The following is a 17871-nucleotide window of genomic DNA, read 5'->3' as shown; positions in this document are numbered from 1 at the left end:
TTGCGATGAGCGAGTACGGCACCGAGGCCGACGCCACTGGCATCGGTGTGGAGTTCCGTCGGAGAACGAGGGTCGAAGTGACGCAGAATTGGTGGAGTGGTGAGGAGGCGACGGAGTGTCGTAAACGCTTCATCGCAGGCTGGCGACCAGGCCGAAAGGTCGTGGGTGGAAAGGAGCTTGTTCAGCGGGTCGACGATAGGGGCAAAATTGCGGAAAAAGCGGCGGAAGTAGGAGCAGAGGCCGACGAAGCTGCGGAGGTCTTTTACAGAAGTGGGCTTTGGAAATTCGGCCACAGCTCGCAACTTGGCCGGGTCCGGGAGAACGCCATCCTTCGATACGACATGACCGAGAATGGTGAGCTGCCGAGCTCCGAAGCGGCACTTTTTCAAATGAAGTTGGAGGCCAACGTCGGCCAGGCAGCGAAGAACAGCCTTGAGGCACTGGAGGTGAGACGGAAAGTCCGGGGAAAAGATTACAACGTCGTCTAGATAACAAAGGCATGTGTGCCATTTGAGCCCTCGGAGTATGTTGTCCATCATGCGCTCGAATGTGGCGGGTGCATTGCAGAGGCCGAAATGCATGACATTAAATTCATAGAGCCCGTCGGGTGTGACGAATGCAGTTTTTGGGCGATCGGCTTCCGCCATCGGCACCTGCCAGTAACCGGAGCGTAAGTCCAATGAAGAAAAGAACTCAGAGCCCTGAAGGCAGTCAAGGGCATCGTCGATACGGGGGAGAGGGTAAACGTCCTTGCGTGTAATCTTATTCAGACGACGGTAGTCCACGCAGAAACGGATGGAACCGTCTTTTTTCTTGGCCAGAACCACTGGCGATGCCCACGGGCTGTGCGACGGTTGTATCACGTGACGCTGGAGCATGTCGGTCACCTGGGCGTCAGTGATGCTGCGCTCAGCGGCTGACACGCGGTACGGACGTTGGCGCAAAGGGGCATGGGTTCCAGTGTCAATACAGTGGGTAACGGTGGTGGTGCGGCCCAAGGAAGGTTGCTGGTAGTCAAAGGAAGCTTGAAAACGCTGCAGAACGGCTACAAGCTGGTCTCGTTGGGTAGACGTCAGGGCAGCGTCGACGGAACGGTGCAAAATATCTACAGACGACTGATTCGTGATGGGAACAGGCGTAATGGCGCTGACGTGAAGGCCGGCCGCGCTATCGACGAGGGGGTATGCGGAGGCGGGATCGATAACGGCAACGCTACCAAGCGATTGGCCACGGAGTAAAGTGGTAGGGTAGGAAAACGGGTTGGCCACATAAATAGCGCTGGAGCCACGAACAATTGTCAGCACAGCATGAGGCAGCAAACAGACTTCTGGTCAGCGCATCGTAAAGAGGGGGTATAAGTCACTGTTGCATCTGAGAGCGCAGCACAAGAAAGAGGCACCAGCACTGAAGAGAAAGGTGGAACGTCTGTATCCTCTGAGACGACCACAGTAGCGGCAGCAGCACCGGTTACGTCCAAGGGGGCGTCACTGTAGGGCGACAAGTCAAGCTGAGCACGGGCGCAATCAATAACGGCGTGATGTGAGGAGAGGAAGTCCCAGCCAAGGATAACGTCGTGAGAGGGGCGGGCGAGGACGATGAACTCGATTGTGTAGGGAACGTTCCCGATGAGCAGGCGGGCGTTGCAGACGGCTAACGGTCGAATGTCCTGAGCGCTGGCCGTCCGGAGAGAAACGGGAGGAAGGGGCGTCGTCACTTTTTTGAGTCTGCGACAGAGGGTGTGACTGAGAACCGAAACGGCTGCGCCAGTGTCAACAAGTGCTTCGACGGCGACTCCTTCAACGAAAACGGTAATAAGATTGGCAGGCGCAGAAACAGGCCTTGAGTGAGCCGCTGGTGACGCAGTTCTTGCCTCCGGAACTGCGGTGGTTAGTTTTCCGCGTGGACGGCGGGTTGGCGACGGAGCATTGGGGAACGGGAACGACGGCCAGGAGACGGCGAGCGGTCGGAGCGGGGATGGTAACTAGGAGAAGAAGAATCCGGAGGCGGCAAGTGTGACGCAGGCGAGGACGACGGCGGAAGGTCGTACGTCGGCTCACGCCTATAATCGTAGGGACGGTGGTCACGACTGGGACACAAACGAGCAACGTGACCAGCGACGCCACAGGCGTAGCAAATAGGGCGGTTGTCTTGTGTGCGCCAGGGGTTGAGTGGCTGCGGCTGTGATCGGGGGCGGGCAACCGGACGGTAAGGTGGGGTTGCAGGTCGCTGGGGTTCTAACTGCCGGGTAGGTGGCCTGTAGACAGGGGCAGCAGGTGAGGGCCGCGACCGCACCACGGCATCGGCGTACCTAAGAGGAGCCGCGATCAGGGGTGGCTGAGAAGGAGGTGGCAGGACTTCAGCGACCTGCTCCTCAATAACACGCTGTAGGTTGGGAGTGAGCGACGGCGCAGGCGTAGGCGGGCAGGTAGACAAAGATAGCTGGCGTGCGACTTCCTCACGTATAAACTGCTGGATGCTCTGGAGGAGCGACTGTTGGTCCAGAGCCCAGTCCCCTGGCAGAGCCAAGCTGCAAAGTGCGGCCTCCTGTAAGCCTGCACGCCGGGTAGAAAGGCGTTGTTTGCGCAGCTCATCGAAGCTTTGGCAGTAGCCGATGACACCGGAGACAGTCTGGGGATCTTTGGCGACGAGCATCTGGAAGGCATCATCCTCAATGCCTTTCATAATGTGTCTGATCTTGTCGGCCTCGCTCATAGAAGGGTTGATACGCTTGCAGAGGTCGACGACATCTTCTATATAACTGGTGAAGTTTTCACCGGTTTGCTGGGCCCGACTTCGCAAGCGTTGCTCGGCGCGAAGCTTTCGCACGGCGGGGCGGCCAAAGACTTCTGTCAGACTGGTTTTTAGAGCTGCCCAGCTTGAGATGTCAGCCTCGGGGTTTCGAAACCAGAGATTGGCTACGTCGCTCAGATAAAAGATAACGTGGTGAGCTTGACGCTATCGTCCCACTTGTTGTATGCGCTTACGCGTTCATAGGAGACCAACCAATCCTCCATATCCGTGTCATCTGTGCCGCTGAAGATGGTCGGGTCACGCTGCCGCGCGGCGCCGGAACAGAAGACAGCCGACGGAAGCGGTGAAGCGGTTTGGTTGACGGTCTCAGGCATTGCAGAGGTGGTGGTCAATGCGCGGGTGCGAAGCTCCAGGGCGAGGGATCGTTGGCACCTCCACCACTTGTAATAAGAACACAGCACACTACTAATACAGCACAGCACAGCACAGTAATAAGAGCACAGCACAGTAATAAGGACAGCGTCACGAACAACCAGCCGAACCATCCAGGCACAGAACAGAGACCGCGTTCAGTCCAGAGCACGCACGAGCGACCGAGCGTTCGGCGCTCGAGCTTCGGAGTGTTCGGCGCTCGAGCTTCGCAATGTTCGGCGCTTCTCGTCGTCTTCTTCTTTGAACGCCAGCCTCTGAAGATTCTAAAGTCCGTGTCCAGTCTTACAATTGCCCCCCGGGCGAAAGGGCGCCATCCTGGCGGCCTAGGGCGATGTGACGACGGCGGGGTCGTAGTAAGGTTTGAGGCGGGTCGTGTGGACGATTTCGCGGCCTCGGCGGCGATGATCAGGGGATGGCGTAAGGGGTTCGATGAGGTAATTGACGGGGGAAGTCTGCTGAAGAATACGGTAGGGTCCCTGGTACTTGCTAACAAGTTTGGAGGAAAGGCTGGGACCTGAGGAGGGTACCCAGAGCCAGACCAAAGGGTCCGGAAGGTAAGCGGGAGGAAGTGCAGGGGGATCACGGGTGCTTTTCTGCTGCTGCTGCTGGGCGTGAGAAGTGAAGGACCGGGCAAGCTGTCGGCATTCTTCGGCGTAAGTTGCGGCTTGAGAAAGAGTTTTAAATTCGGAAGCATCAGGGCGGTAAGGTAGAATGGTGTCCATTGTGCAAGAAGGCTCACGGCCGTACAGGAGAAAGTACGGAGAGAATCCGGTGGTGGCTTGAGCAGCGGAGTTATAAGCGTATGTGACAAAAGGGAGAACGCGGTCCCAGTTACAATGGTCGGAAGCAACATACATGGCTAGCATGTCGCCGAGGGTGCGATTAAAACGCTCAACCATGCCATTTGTCTGGGGATGGTGGGCGGAGCTGGTGCGGTGAACAACGTTGCATTCCTGAAGGAGAGCTTCTACAACTTCTGAGAGGAAGGCCGGACCTCTATCAGTGAGCAGCTCTTTGGGCGCACCATGGCGAAGAATGATGCGATGGAGAATGAAGGATGCAATGTCGTGGGCTGTAGCGGATGGTAAAGGCGATGTTTCAGCGTAACGTGTAAGGTGGTCGATGGCAACGATGATCCAGCGGTTCCCGGATGATGTGCTGGGAAGAGGGCCGTAGAGGTCGATGCCAACACGCTCGAAGGGCTGTACTGGGCAAGGCAGCGGCTGCATAGGAGCGGCGGGTCGGCGAGGTGGATGTTTTCGTCGCTGGCATGTGGTGCAGGACTGAACGAACTGGCGGACGTAACGGGCCATTCCACGCCAGTAGTACCGCTGTCGTAGACGGGTGAAAGTCTTCAAGAATCCGGCATGGGCACACTGGGGATCATCGTGGTGGGAAGAGTAAATGAAGGAGCGCAGATGTGTCGGAATGACGAGAAGCCACTTGCGACCATCCGGGAGCTCGTCTCGGATGGCGAAATGGTGGGACTGACGACGGAGAGCACGGGAAGTAGGTCGAGACGATTGGCCAGATAGGAGATCAAAAAGGCAAGTGATCCACGGGTCTTTGCGTTGCTCGGAAGCCATATCAGCGAACTCAAACTTGAAAGAAGGCAGGGCCGATATACAAGGCGCTGCCTCAGATGGTACAGGGGAACGTGAGAGGGCATCAGCATCGGCATGTTTGCGGCCGGAACGATAGATAACGCGAATGTCGTACTCTTGGAGTCGCAGAGCCCATCGCGCCAGTCGGCCAGAGGGATCTTTCAAAGAGGACAGCCCGGAGAGGGCATGGTGATCGGTGACAACGTCAAAAGGGCACCCATACAGGTAGGGGCGAAATTTGACGATCGCCCGAAGGATGGCTGAACACTCCTTCTCGGTGACAGAATAGTTGCCTTCAGCTTTTGTGAGTGTCCGGCTAGCGTAAGCGACAACGTATTCGTCAAAGCCTTGCTTGCGATGAGCGAGTACGGCACCGAGGCCGACGCCACTGGCATCGGTGTGGAGTTCCGTCGGAGAACGAGGGTCGAAGTGACGCAGAATTGGTGGAGTGGTGAGGAGGCGACGGAGTGTCGTAAACGCTTCATCGCAGGCTGGCGACCAGGCCGAAAGGTCGTGGGTGGAAAGGAGCTTGTTCAGCGGGTCGACGATAGGGGCAAAATTGCGGAAAAAGCGGCGGAAGTAGGAGCAGAGGCCGACGAAGCTGCGGAGGTCTTTTACAGAAGTGGGCTTTGGAAATTCGGCCACAGCTCGCAACTTGGCCGGGTCCGGGAGAACGCCATCCTTCGATACGACATGACCGAGAATGGTGAGCTGCCGAGCTCCGAAGCGGCACTTTTTCAAATGAAGTTGGAGGCCAACGTCGGCCAGGCAGCGAAGAACAGCCTTGAGGCACTGGAGGTGAGACGGAAAGTCCGGGGAAAAGATTACAACGTCGTCTAGATAACAAAGGCATGTGTGCCATTTGAGCCCTCGGAGTATGTTGTCCATCATGCGCTCGAATGTGGCGGGTGCATTGCAGAGGCCGAAATGCATGACATTAAATTCATAGAGCCCGTCGGGTGTGACGAATGCAGTTTTTGGGCGATCGGCTTCCGCCATCGGCACCTGCCAGTAACCGGAGCGTAAGTCCAATGAAGAAAAGAACTCAGAGCCCTGAAGGCAGTCAAGGGCATCGTCGATACGGGGGAGAGGGTAAACGTCCTTGCGTGTAATCTTATTCAGACGACGGTAGTCCACGCAGAAACGGATGGAACCGTCTTTTTTCTTGGCCAGAACCACTGGCGATGCCCACGGGCTGTGCGACGGTTGTATCACGTGACGCTGGAGCATGTCGGTCACCTGGGCGTCAGTGATGCTGCGCTCAGCGGCTGACACGCGGTACGGACGTTGGCGCAAAGGGGCATGGGTTCCAGTGTCAATACAGTGGGTAACGGTGGTGGTGCGGCCCAAGGAAGGTTGCTGGTAGTCAAAGGAAGCTTGAAAACGCTGCAGAACGGCTACAAGCTGGTCTCGTTGGGTAGACGTCAGGGCAGCGTCGACGGAACGGTGCAAAATATCTACAGACGACTGATTCGTGATGGGAACAGGCGTAATGGCGCTGACGTGAAGGCCGGCCGCGCTATCGACGAGGGGGTATGCGGAGGCGGGATCGATAACGGCAACGCTACCAAGCGATTGGCCACGGAGTAAAGTGGTAGGGTAGGAAAACGGGTTGGCCACATAAATAGCGCTGGAGCCACGAACAATTGTCAGCACAGCATGAGGCAGCAAACAGACTTCTGGTCAGCGCATCGTAAAGAGGGGGTATAAGTCACTGTTGCATCTGAGAGCGCAGCACAAGAAAGAGGCACCAGCACTGAAGAGAAAGGTGGAACGTCTGTATCCTCTGAGACGACCACAGTAGCGGCAGCAGCACCGGTTACGTCCAAGGGGGCGTCACTGTAGGGCGACAAGTCAAGCTGAGCACGGGCGCAATCAATAACGGCGTGATGTGAGGAGAGGAAGTCCCAGCCAAGGATAACGTCGTGAGAGGGGCGGGCGAGGACGATGAACTCGATTGTGTAGGGAACGTTCCCGATGAGCAGGCGGGCGTTGCAGACGGCTAACGGTCGAATGTCCTGAGCGCTGGCCGTCCGGAGAGAAACGGGAGGAAGGGGCGTCGTCACTTTTTTGAGTCTGCGACAGAGGGTGTGACTGAGAACCGAAACGGCTGCGCCAGTGTCAACAAGTGCTTCGACGGCGACTCCTTCAACGAAAACGGTAATAAGATTGGCAGGCGCAGAAACAGGCCTTGAGTGAGCCGCTGGTGACGCAGTTCTTGCCTCCGGAACTGCGGTGGTTAGTTTTCCGCGTGGACGGCGGGTTGGCGACGGAGCATTGGGGAACGGGAACGACGGCCAGGAGACGGCGAGCGGTCGGAGCGGGGATGGTAACTAGGAGAAGAAGAATCCGGAGGCGGCAAGTGTGACGCAGGCGAGGACGACGGCGGAAGGTCGTACGTCGGCTCACGCCTATAATCGTAGGGACGGTGGTCACGACTGGGACACAAACGAGCAACGTGACCAGCGACGCCACAGGCGTAGCAAATAGGGCGGTTGTCTTGTGTGCGCCAGGGGTTGAGTGGCTGCGGCTGTGATCGGGGGCGGGCAACCGGACGGTAAGGTGGGGTTGCAGGTCGCTGGGGTTCTAACTGCCGGGTAGGTGGCCTGTAGACAGGGGCAGCAGGTGAGGGCCGCGACCGCACCACGGCATCGGCGTACCTAAGAGGAGCCGCGATCAGGGGTGGCTGAGAAGGAGGTGGCAGGACTTCAGCGACCTGCTCCTCAATAACACGCTGTAGGTTGGGAGTGAGCGACGGCGCAGGCGTAGGCGGGCAGGTAGACAAAGATAGCTGGCGTGCGACTTCCTCACGTATAAACTGCTGGATGCTCTGGAGGAGCGACTGTTGGTCCAGAGCCCAGTCCCCTGGCAGAGCCAAGCTGCAAAGTGCGGCCTCCTGTAAGCCTGCACGCCGGGTAGAAAGGCGTTGTTTGCGCAGCTCATCGAAGCTTTGGCAGTAGCCGATGACACCGGAGACAGTCTGGGGATCTTTGGCGACGAGCATCTGGAAGGCATCATCCTCAATGCCTTTCATAATGTGTCTGATCTTGTCGGCCTCGCTCATAGAAGGGTTGATACGCTTGCAGAGGTCGACGACATCTTCTATATAACTGGTGAAGTTTTCACCGGTTTGCTGGGCCCGACTTCGCAAGCGTTGCTCGGCGCGAAGCTTTCGCACGGCGGGGCGGCCAAAGACTTCTGTCAGACTGGTTTTTAGAGCTGCCCAGCTTGAGATGTCAGCCTCGGGGTTTCGAAACCAGAGATTGGCTACGTCGCTCAGATAAAAGATAACGTGGTGAGCTTGACGCTATCGTCCCACTTGTTGTATGCGCTTACGCGTTCATAGGAGACCAACCAATCCTCCATATCCGTGTCATCTGTGCCGCTGAAGATGGTCGGGTCACGCTGCCGCGCGGCGCCGGAACAGAAGACAGCCGACGGAAGCGGTGAAGCGGTTTGGTTGACGGTCTCAGGCATTGCAGAGGTGGTGGTCAATGCGCGGGTGCGAAGCTCCAGGGCGAGGGATCGTTGGCACCTCCACCACTTGTAATAAGAACACAGCACACTACTAATACAGCACAGCACAGCACAGTAATAAGAGCACAGCACAGTAATAAGGACAGCGTCACGAACAACCAGCCGAACCATCCAGGCACAGAACAGAGACCGCGTTCAGTCCAGAGCACGCACGAGCGACCGAGCGTTCGGCGCTCGAGCTTCGGAGTGTTCGGCGCTCGAGCTTCGCAATGTTCGGCGCTTCTCGTCGTCTTCTTCTTTGAACGCCAGCCTCTGAAGATTCTAAAGTCCGTGTCCAGTCTTACAATTGCCCCCCGGGCGAAAGGGCGCCATCCTGGCGGCCTAGGGCGATGTGACGACGGCGGGGTCGTAGTAAGGTTTGAGGCGGGTCGTGTGGACGATTTCGCGGCCTCGGCGGCGATGATCAGGGGATGGCGTAAGGGGTTCGATGAGGTAATTGACGGGGGAAGTCTGCTGAAGAATACGGTAGGGTCCCTGGTACTTGCTAACAAGTTTGGAGGAAAGGCTGGGACCTGAGGAGGGTACCCAGAGCCAGACCAAAGGGTCCGGAAGGTAAGCGGGAGGAAGTGCAGGGGGATCACGGGTGCTTTTCTGCTGCTGCTGCTGGGCGTGAGAAGTGAAGGACCGGGCAAGCTGTCGGCATTCTTCGGCGTAAGTTGCGGCTTGAGAAAGAGTTTTAAATTCGGAAGCATCAGGGCGGTAAGGTAGAATGGTGTCCATTGTGCAAGAAGGCTCACGGCCGTACAGGAGAAAGTACGGAGAGAATCCGGTGGTGGCTTGAGCAGCGGAGTTATAAGCGTATGTGACAAAAGGGAGAACGCGGTCCCAGTTACAATGGTCGGAAGCAACATACATGGCTAGCATGTCGCCGAGGGTGCGATTAAAACGCTCAACCATGCCATTTGTCTGGGGATGGTGGGCGGAGCTGGTGCGGTGAACAACGTTGCATTCCTGAAGGAGAGCTTCTACAACTTCTGAGAGGAAGGCCGGACCTCTATCAGTGAGCAGCTCTTTGGGCGCACCATGGCGAAGAATGATGCGATGGAGAATGAAGGATGCAATGTCGTGGGCTGTAGCGGATGGTAAAGGCGATGTTTCAGCGTAACGTGTAAGGTGGTCGATGGCAACGATGATCCAGCGGTTCCCGGATGATGTGCTGGGAAGAGGGCCGTAGAGGTCGATGCCAACACGCTCGAAGGGCTGTACTGGGCAAGGCAGCGGCTGCATAGGAGCGGCGGGTCGGCGAGGTGGATGTTTTCGTCGCTGGCATGTGGTGCAGGACTGAACGAACTGGCGGACGTAACGGGCCATTCCACGCCAGTAGTACCGCTGTCGTAGACGGGTGAAAGTCTTCAAGAATCCGGCATGGGCACACTGGGGATCATCGTGGTGGGAAGAGTAAATGAAGGAGCGCAGATGTGTCGGAATGACGAGAAGCCACTTGCGACCATCCGGGAGCTCGTCTCGGATGGCGAAATGGTGGGACTGACGACGGAGAGCACGGGAAGTAGGTCGAGACGATTGGCCAGATAGGAGATCAAAAAGGCAAGTGATCCACGGGTCTTTGCGTTGCTCGGAAGCCATATCAGCGAACTCAAACTTGAAAGAAGGCAGGGCCGATATACAAGGCGCTGCCTCAGATGGTACAGGGGAACGTGAGAGGGCATCAGCATCGGCATGTTTGCGGCCGGAACGATAGATAACGCGAATGTCGTACTCTTGGAGTCGCAGAGCCCATCGCGCCAGTCGGCCAGAGGGATCTTTCAAAGAGGACAGCCCGGAGAGGGCATGGTGATCGGTGACAACGTCAAAAGGGCACCCATACAGGTAGGGGCGAAATTTGACGATCGCCCGAAGGATGGCTGAACACTCCTTCTCGGTGACTGCGGCTGTGATCGGGGGCGGGCAACCGGACGGTAAGGTGGGGTTGCAGGTCGCTGGGGTTCTAACTGCCGGGTAGGTGGCCTGTAGACAGGGGCAGCAGGTGAGGGCCGCGACCGCACCACGGCATCGGCGTACCTAAGAGGAGCCGCGATCAGGGGTGGCTGAGAAGGAGGTGGCAGGACTTCAGCGACCTGCTCCTCAATAACACGCTGTAGGTTGGGAGTGAGCGACGGCGCAGGCGTAGGCGGGCAGGTAGACAAAGATAGCTGGCGTGCGACTTCCTCACGTATAAACTGCTGGATGCTCTGGAGGAGCGACTGTTGGTCCAGAGCCCAGTCCCCTGGCAGAGCCAAGCTGCAAAGTGCGGCCTCCTGTAAGCCTGCACGCCGGGTAGAAAGGCGTTGTTTGCGCAGCTCATCGAAGCTTTGGCAGTAGCCGATGACACCGGAGACAGTCTGGGGATCTTTGGCGACGAGCATCTGGAAGGCATCATCCTCAATGCCTTTCATAATGTGTCTGATCTTGTCGGCCTCGCTCATAGAAGGGTTGATACGCTTGCAGAGGTCGACGACATCTTCTATATAACTGGTGAAGTTTTCACCGGTTTGCTGGGCCCGACTTCGCAAGCGTTGCTCGGCGCGAAGCTTTCGCACGGCGGGGCGGCCAAAGACTTCTGTCAGACTGGTTTTTAGAGCTGCCCAGCTTGAGATGTCAGCCTCGGGGTTTCGAAACCAGAGATTGGCTACGTCGCTCAGATAAAAGATAACGTGGTGAGCTTGACGCTATCGTCCCACTTGTTGTATGCGCTTACGCGTTCATAGGAGACCAACCAATCCTCCATATCCGTGTCATCTGTGCCGCTGAAGATGGTCGGGTCACGCTGCCGCGCGGCGCCGGAACAGAAGACAGCCGACGGAAGCGGTGAAGCGGTTTGGTTGACGGTCTCAGGCATTGCAGAGGTGGTGGTCAATGCGCGGGTGCGAAGCTCCAGGGCGAGGGATCGTTGGCACCTCCACCACTTGTAATAAGAACACAGCACACTACTAATACAGCACAGCACAGCACAGTAATAAGAGCACAGCACAGTAATAAGGACAGCGTCACGAACAACCAGCCGAACCATCCAGGCACAGAACAGAGACCGCGTTCAGTCCAGAGCACGCACGAGCGACCGAGCGTTCGGCGCTCGAGTGTTCGGCGCTTCTCGTCGTCTTCTTCGTTGAGCGCCAGCCTCTGAAGATTCTAAAGCCCGTGTCCAGTCTTACAACACACACACACACACACACACATATATATATATATATATATATAATGTTGTTGTTGGTCTATGAAGAAATCATTTCTTGTTATTCCCCCCCCCCCCCACTGTGCTGCCTTCGGGCACTGTGTTTTGATTAATTAAAGAAATAAATAATAAATGACGGCACCCACTGATTACGTTGGACAGACTGAGGGACATGTTAGTCACAAATGGCCTAGATGAAATTTGAAAAAGGAGTACTTTTAGCGCTGAACACCAAGAAAGGACGAGGATAGAAGACAAGACACGAAAGAGCGCTACTCTAAACTAATCTTTATTGGCAGAAGGAACATTGATTTTATACACTGATTCCATGTACAGAAACTGCGCACATGCACACGTGCCAAGGAGGCCGCAGATCACCCACCCTCGTCAGATAAGTCCATCTAAAAACTTGCACTCGTTAGAGTACAGCTTCACCGAAGGGCTACTGATACATTCAGACCCCTTCTTCCGGGTGTAGAATGCCTAAATCAACACTCGCGTTGACTCATCATTCATTGCCTCTTCCGATTACCTGTGTCTGTTTTAGTAACGGCGCGCATGTCCCCGGCCGATCTCAAGACCTACAGCGAACAGCCAAGTTCGTTCCGGTCCCCTGCTCAAGGCGTCTTTCATGTTCCCGTAAGCGGTTATTTAAACAACGTCCAGACTGCCCAACATGAGCTCTTCCGCAAGAGAGGGATTTCATAAATTATTCCAACCTTGCAACCAACATATCTGAATTTGTGCATGTATCCTTTTGTTCCTCCTTCACCATTTGCACTAGGGCAAACATAACAGAGAAAGGCGGGCTAGTTGGTGACTGTCATCTCGTGTCGCGATAAAGGCTATCGCGATGTCTGCTCGTGGCTTGTCGTGTTCGCCATGCCTCGCTGCGCATGCGCCGGCAGCTCACGAAATGTATTTAACCTCGTGCGGATGCCATGCACTGTTGTTGGTCAGAGGCTGCCAGTGAGCGCCCCGTAACAAAGCTTCCCGTTCCCTAGCCGGCGTCTTGTTAGAACAGTGTCATAGTATGAGAATGAAACCACACCAAAAGTGTCCCTTGTCTTTTTCCGCCGTTTCAAGATGCATTCTAATACCTTAGGGCGCTGGAAAAAGAACTGGAATTTCGAATTTGTTGGCCACTTTTTTAAGTTGTGGGCCACACGGTGAGAGTACGGAATTACCTGAGGCCTTTTAAGGCGAAAGCCTTTAATGGCTAATACTGCCGGTCGAGATGCTGTCCGTCCGCAACTATTTAGATAAGGATAGCTGGAAAACTTGCCCCCGTGATGCTGCCCCACTTCCGTTGCCGCTTTCATTTCAAAGAGGCGCGAGCGCCATCTCTAGGGTTTTGACAGTACCAAGTTACTTTTCTTGGTTTTAAGGCGAAAGCCTTTAATGGCTCATACTCGCGCGTCCGGTGTAACGCTGTCTACCACGAATAACGCGGCAACTAATCAGGATAGCAGAAAACGAGTGAAAGCACCAGATAGAGGGGACAAAATTAAACCACTAGGCCAAGTTTGATGACTTTAGAGTGATTAGTTAAATAATTATATCCAATTATAGCGAAAAAACAAAGAAAATCACTAAATGCGTCGATGTAGCGCGGACGTCGATATAGCGATGAAGATGATGATCGTACCAACTTTATTTTCCGTCAGATAAGGAGGCCCCCTACCCCGTCCCCGGCACGCAGGCCTGGGTGACGGGGACCAGGACCTCCTCAGTTAGAAGCAGGAGAGAGGTCTTAACTCTTCGCGGCTTCTTCCGCCAGGTGGATGGCATGTTGCTATGGAGCAGGGACCTCGCTCCGCAGCAGAGCTTCCCAGGTTTCTCTACAATTTATATTTGCTTTAGCCCCTGGGGAGCTAGCGCATTCCCAGATTATGTGGTCGAGAGTCCCTCTCGCCCCACAGTGCTTGCCCCACTTATCGTTTTATCTCTCATCTTTCTGAACATGACATGCCCAGACCGGGTTTACGAAGTTTCCAGCTTGGAGGCGCCGCCATGCGATTGCCTCCCTATCGTTTAGACTTTTATCCGGTCGTGGCACCGGCCTCCTCTGTAACTTATAATTTTCGACAATCTCCGTATAATTTCGCAGAAGCTCGTCCATATTCCGGCAGTCGGGCGGCTGCACAGTTACCCGGAAGTAGAGAGCTGGGGCTAACTCGTGGGCCGTGTCGTTGGCAGGAACGGACGCGTGTGCGGGAGTCCAAATTAGGCTAATTTTTCTCTTTAGCCGTCTACTGGCCAGAATCATAGCCGCTTCCGGCGAGATCCTACCCTTTCCAAAATTATAGAGGGCCGTTTTGCTATCGCTGATTATAAGATTGGCGTCCGTTCTAACGGAAGCGAGCGCTATCACAACTTCTTCGACAGTTTCTGCGTTGCGACGGGAGAGGGTGACGTCACAGCCGCGCGCGCCTCCACCAGAGAAGCCAGGGACAAGAGAAGAATAGAAGAAGGCCAGAAAGGAGCAGGCCGCAAGCGTCAACAACGTCGTCTAGATCGAAAGTGTGGCAAGGCCTTTGGGAGTGCCACTTGTATGGGAACGTGGGAAGCTAGAATCGTGCTCTCATAATTTTTCTCTTCGCCGCCGCTACGGCCACTGCCTGTGCTTGGTCACGTGGACAGTTAGCTGCATAACTGGTCTCTCGCCTCGCATTGCCTGCGCCCGGCGCGGCTGCTTCAAGCCGCGCTCGTCTACGTATTGCAAAGATCGCGTGCGCTCTACGCCTGCGGTACAAGAGGCCAGGAAGCTCGGGGCTGAGCTTTTGTCTCGGCCGAAACTTAAAGCCCTTCTTTCCCACGCGGGTAAAATCGGAGAAACACGACGTGCTGCTCACCCCCTCGTAGTTTGGGTGTAATATGCGGCTGTGCAAAGTAGACTGCAAGCTTTCCTCTATTGGTTAGATCACTGAAAGCTGAGTGTATGTAAATAAAAGCTGGCAAAAGCTTACAAAGACACTGAACGCTTTTTCTTTCTTTTTTTTCTTGCGGCATACGCACTTTTCATTTTTTCTTCAGCCACTTTCTGTTTTAATGCGTAGAGATGAAAATGTAATCATACTGGTGATCGAGGAATTTTCTATAGGTAAAGTGATTGATACTGGGAGCACGGTAGCTTTATTTCTTGAATGCGTATCTAATACGCATGTCATAAGTTGTTTGCCAACGCGGCTTCAACGTGCCCGGCTAAGGTTATGGTTATAAATGCTACTAATCCGTCTTGTTTCGTTAATACAAAAGAGGTGAAGGCGGAACTTACCTTTGTATTCATTATAAATACGTTTCTGTATGCACGCCAGTCACCGTCTGCTGACGCTCCTCAAGCCGGAAGTAGCAGACGACGCGCCCATCCCAAAGCGACCGCAGCGCCACCGCCTAAGCGGCAACCGTTCGGGTCCTCTGCTCCCTGGCGCACCGCCGCTGTTTTCCAACTGCCCTTATCTAAAAACGTTGTTCGTCTGTTACATCGCCAACCGGAAATCACGACAACCGAAGTGACGTCATACCGTCCGTCCGTTGCGCTCTTCAATTCGATAAGAAAAAATCTTCGTGCACGATTGGATTCGAACTACAATCCTTCCGTTCCGCAGCCGAACGTGCTAACGACTACGCATCGAATCAGGCGGATGTCTCCCAAACTCCCTCCAGTGTCTCCAGCATTTAAGATTCACAAACAATTGTATGCTTAATTAACATCTTAACCACACATCAGTGACACAAGCAGCAACGCCGCTCTAAATGCTTTCGCCTGGCACTTTAGGTCAACAAAGCTCCCCCCTGATTTTTTTTCTTGGTTATCCTTTCATTCCCTTCCTTACCTAAGGGATCCACCGCTGGTTTCTTGTTTTTAATTTTTCGCAACATTGTTTCTGCCACTGTAGATGAAAGGGTTAATGGAAAGCCGGTTGATAGCAGCATAGAAATCCGTATGTGACCCGAAACTTTCCTGAACAGCATGACAACACGACTTTTTAATAGCTTCTAGTAAACACATGGTTGCAACCGCCCTTTTCACCGTCTTGGGCTGTATTCAATCATACGGCATAATTTCTTTTCGCGCACAAGGCTTATAGCACCAGCAAACCAGCCCTTCTAGAACCGAGATCGGAAGTCCCAGAAACTGCAAATTGTTTTCTTTCGGAACCTCATGCGTAAAACTTAACCCTCTTCCTAACTGTCGAAAAAATGTTTAAGACTTCCACTACAGTGTCGTGGCACGGCCGCTCAAAGTGCGCCTCGATGCATTGAGCGGCCGTGACCGGTTGGTCAAGGAATCACTTTTTCTTAAAATGACCGAGCTTTAACTACTTGTTTAACTAGTTTTTGAAGAAGCCTAAATAAGGTTTTAGGTTTAATTATTTTTAATCAATGACAAGCATCGACAACCGAGACGCGGGAAGTATGAAACCGTGGAGTGTGTCTATCGGGTCAGAGCTTGGGAACGGTGGAACGTATAGCGGCTCATCCCGGGCACGCATTTCGGTAAATTGAAGGCTGTGTGATCGGGTCCACCTGAGATAGTGTAGCTTTTTGAGATTCTATATATAGTTATTGGTGACTTGATATTCTTACGTTTTTAACTATATGCAAGACCCTTTAGAAGCAGGCGTATATGTGCAGAGGTACAAGAAAAATATATCAGTGCCCCTAATAAGGCCGAACGGGATATCCACCCGAAAGCCTGTCAGGACATCTAGATCAAGGGCATCCCTAGGTCATCCCTCGGAAGTTCTAGTAGGGATAAGGATTTTCGGATATCCCCGGGACTTGTGTTTTAACTCGGTAGGTCTCACCCGGTCCTCTACGTCATTAGTTATTTTGTATTGTTTACCTTTGCTTGCGGGTCGTTACAGGGAGGGAATACAACACAATACGACCCAATTAATTTTGACAATTCAGAGCGTCAAGTTAGGCGCCCGCTACACAGAACATTCGAATTTCTGCACATATATTTCATTAACATCACAATGTCCAGATTACAATTACATTGGGAAAAAAGAGTAACGAAAAACATCAACACGTGTGTCATGGGGCTTGACTGCTCTACCATGATTTAATCTCGCGCTCCATTTTCCAAGGAAATAAACAGATCTGTCTTTTTTATCTTCGATTTCCTTTGAATAAATAAAAAAAAGGCTTTAGTCTGGCTTTGTGTTTATCGTGATTCAAGCCCCACATGAACGTAGCATTACCAGGCCTATATAGTGAGTCTGTCTCTGTGTACCTTATATTGATGAAATGAAACGGCGACACTCTTTAAATTCTTTCTAATTTGTATATTAAAACTTTCTTGGGTGCTCCAGACAACACAAGCATATATCCTAAGCTCTATGGACGTATGATTGCTTTATAGCCAATTATTACTAAGCATCTTTCGTCGCATGTTATTTTTCTTGATAAAGTACAGTTTTTGGGAAGCTGTGAGCAGAGATTGTCGGCATTTTTATGCCGTGCAAATAATGTATAATAGTGACTCCCAAATACTTGAAACCATTTGTTAATTTGGTATTTCCAATGTTGTATAAAATTAAAATGGTACCAGACTGCTCTCCAAAGACTCGTTTTCTAGGCACCATGGAAGAAAAACCGTCCGCACATTGGCGAGACTGACACGTTTCATTTGGTGCACCTCATGAATTCGGCCACATCGGTGCCTCATAGTGCGATTATTGAAAGCTCCCTCAATGCATATATCGGCGACAAACTGAACGCCAGCTACGTTGTTCTCGGTCTGCTCGCTGACAGCAGGAAGCCCGCTGGCATGCGACAGGTGAGGCTAAGGTCAACTACGGTTGTAACGAAGCAACGGCTATAACGAAAAAACTGCGGGACGTCCCTAGACTTATAACAAGGTTCATATAATATTTTTGATTTCAGTGCACTTGGCTCGAGTGTTCCTCGCCATCGGTATGATGAGCGTGCCGCTTCCACAGAGCTGCATACGAAAATTAAATGCTTGCACGAGACTCAATGTGCACGAAACTACTTGCATGAAGCATTTCACACCTCAAATTCTCTCGCGCAACATCTATTCACTGTAGCAAAGCTATTGCTCGAACGTTTTTTTTTTTTTTTTTTTTTCACTCACCATCACTGCGATGCGAGTCAAATCACCTACAGCAGTCTCGAACGTCCGAAGCGCGTTTGTGGTGAATTTACACCAAGAGTTACTGATTTCTGTAACACGGGTTAAACTGCAGCTTTCGTGTGTGTACGATTCGCACGCGCAGTCGCCATGGTAGCAGACGACAATGATACATCGCGAATCACGTGACTAGTTTGACACTTGCAAATTTTTATACAAAACTATGCAAATTGACTTTAATTTAGAGTACAAAACATGTTTTATTTTGAGGTTCT

General features: G+C 53.3%; 1 protein-coding gene across 1 annotated transcript in view; it reads right to left on the bottom strand.

Annotated features, from left to right (window-relative positions):
• Positions 1-17720, bottom strand: part of Ttc26 (tetratricopeptide repeat domain 26) — a 227643-nt gene extending 209923 nt beyond the window's left edge. Inside the window, exon 1 of the mRNA XM_077633401.1 lies at positions 17600-17720. Within this exon, the coding sequence (XP_077489527.1) occupies positions 17600-17602 (3 nt within the window). The 5' untranslated portion in view covers positions 17603-17720. The remainder of the gene's footprint in view (positions 1-17599) is intronic.
• Positions 17721-17871: the final 151 nt, after the last annotated feature.

Source organism: Amblyomma americanum, chromosome 8, assembly GCF_052857255.1.
Source record: "Amblyomma americanum isolate KBUSLIRL-KWMA chromosome 8, ASM5285725v1, whole genome shotgun sequence".
In the NCBI taxonomy this organism is placed as follows: Eukaryota; Metazoa; Arthropoda; class Arachnida; order Ixodida; family Ixodidae; genus Amblyomma; species Amblyomma americanum.
Note: the sequence above shows the minus strand (reverse complement) of the source record. Positions and strands in the feature narration are given on the sequence as shown.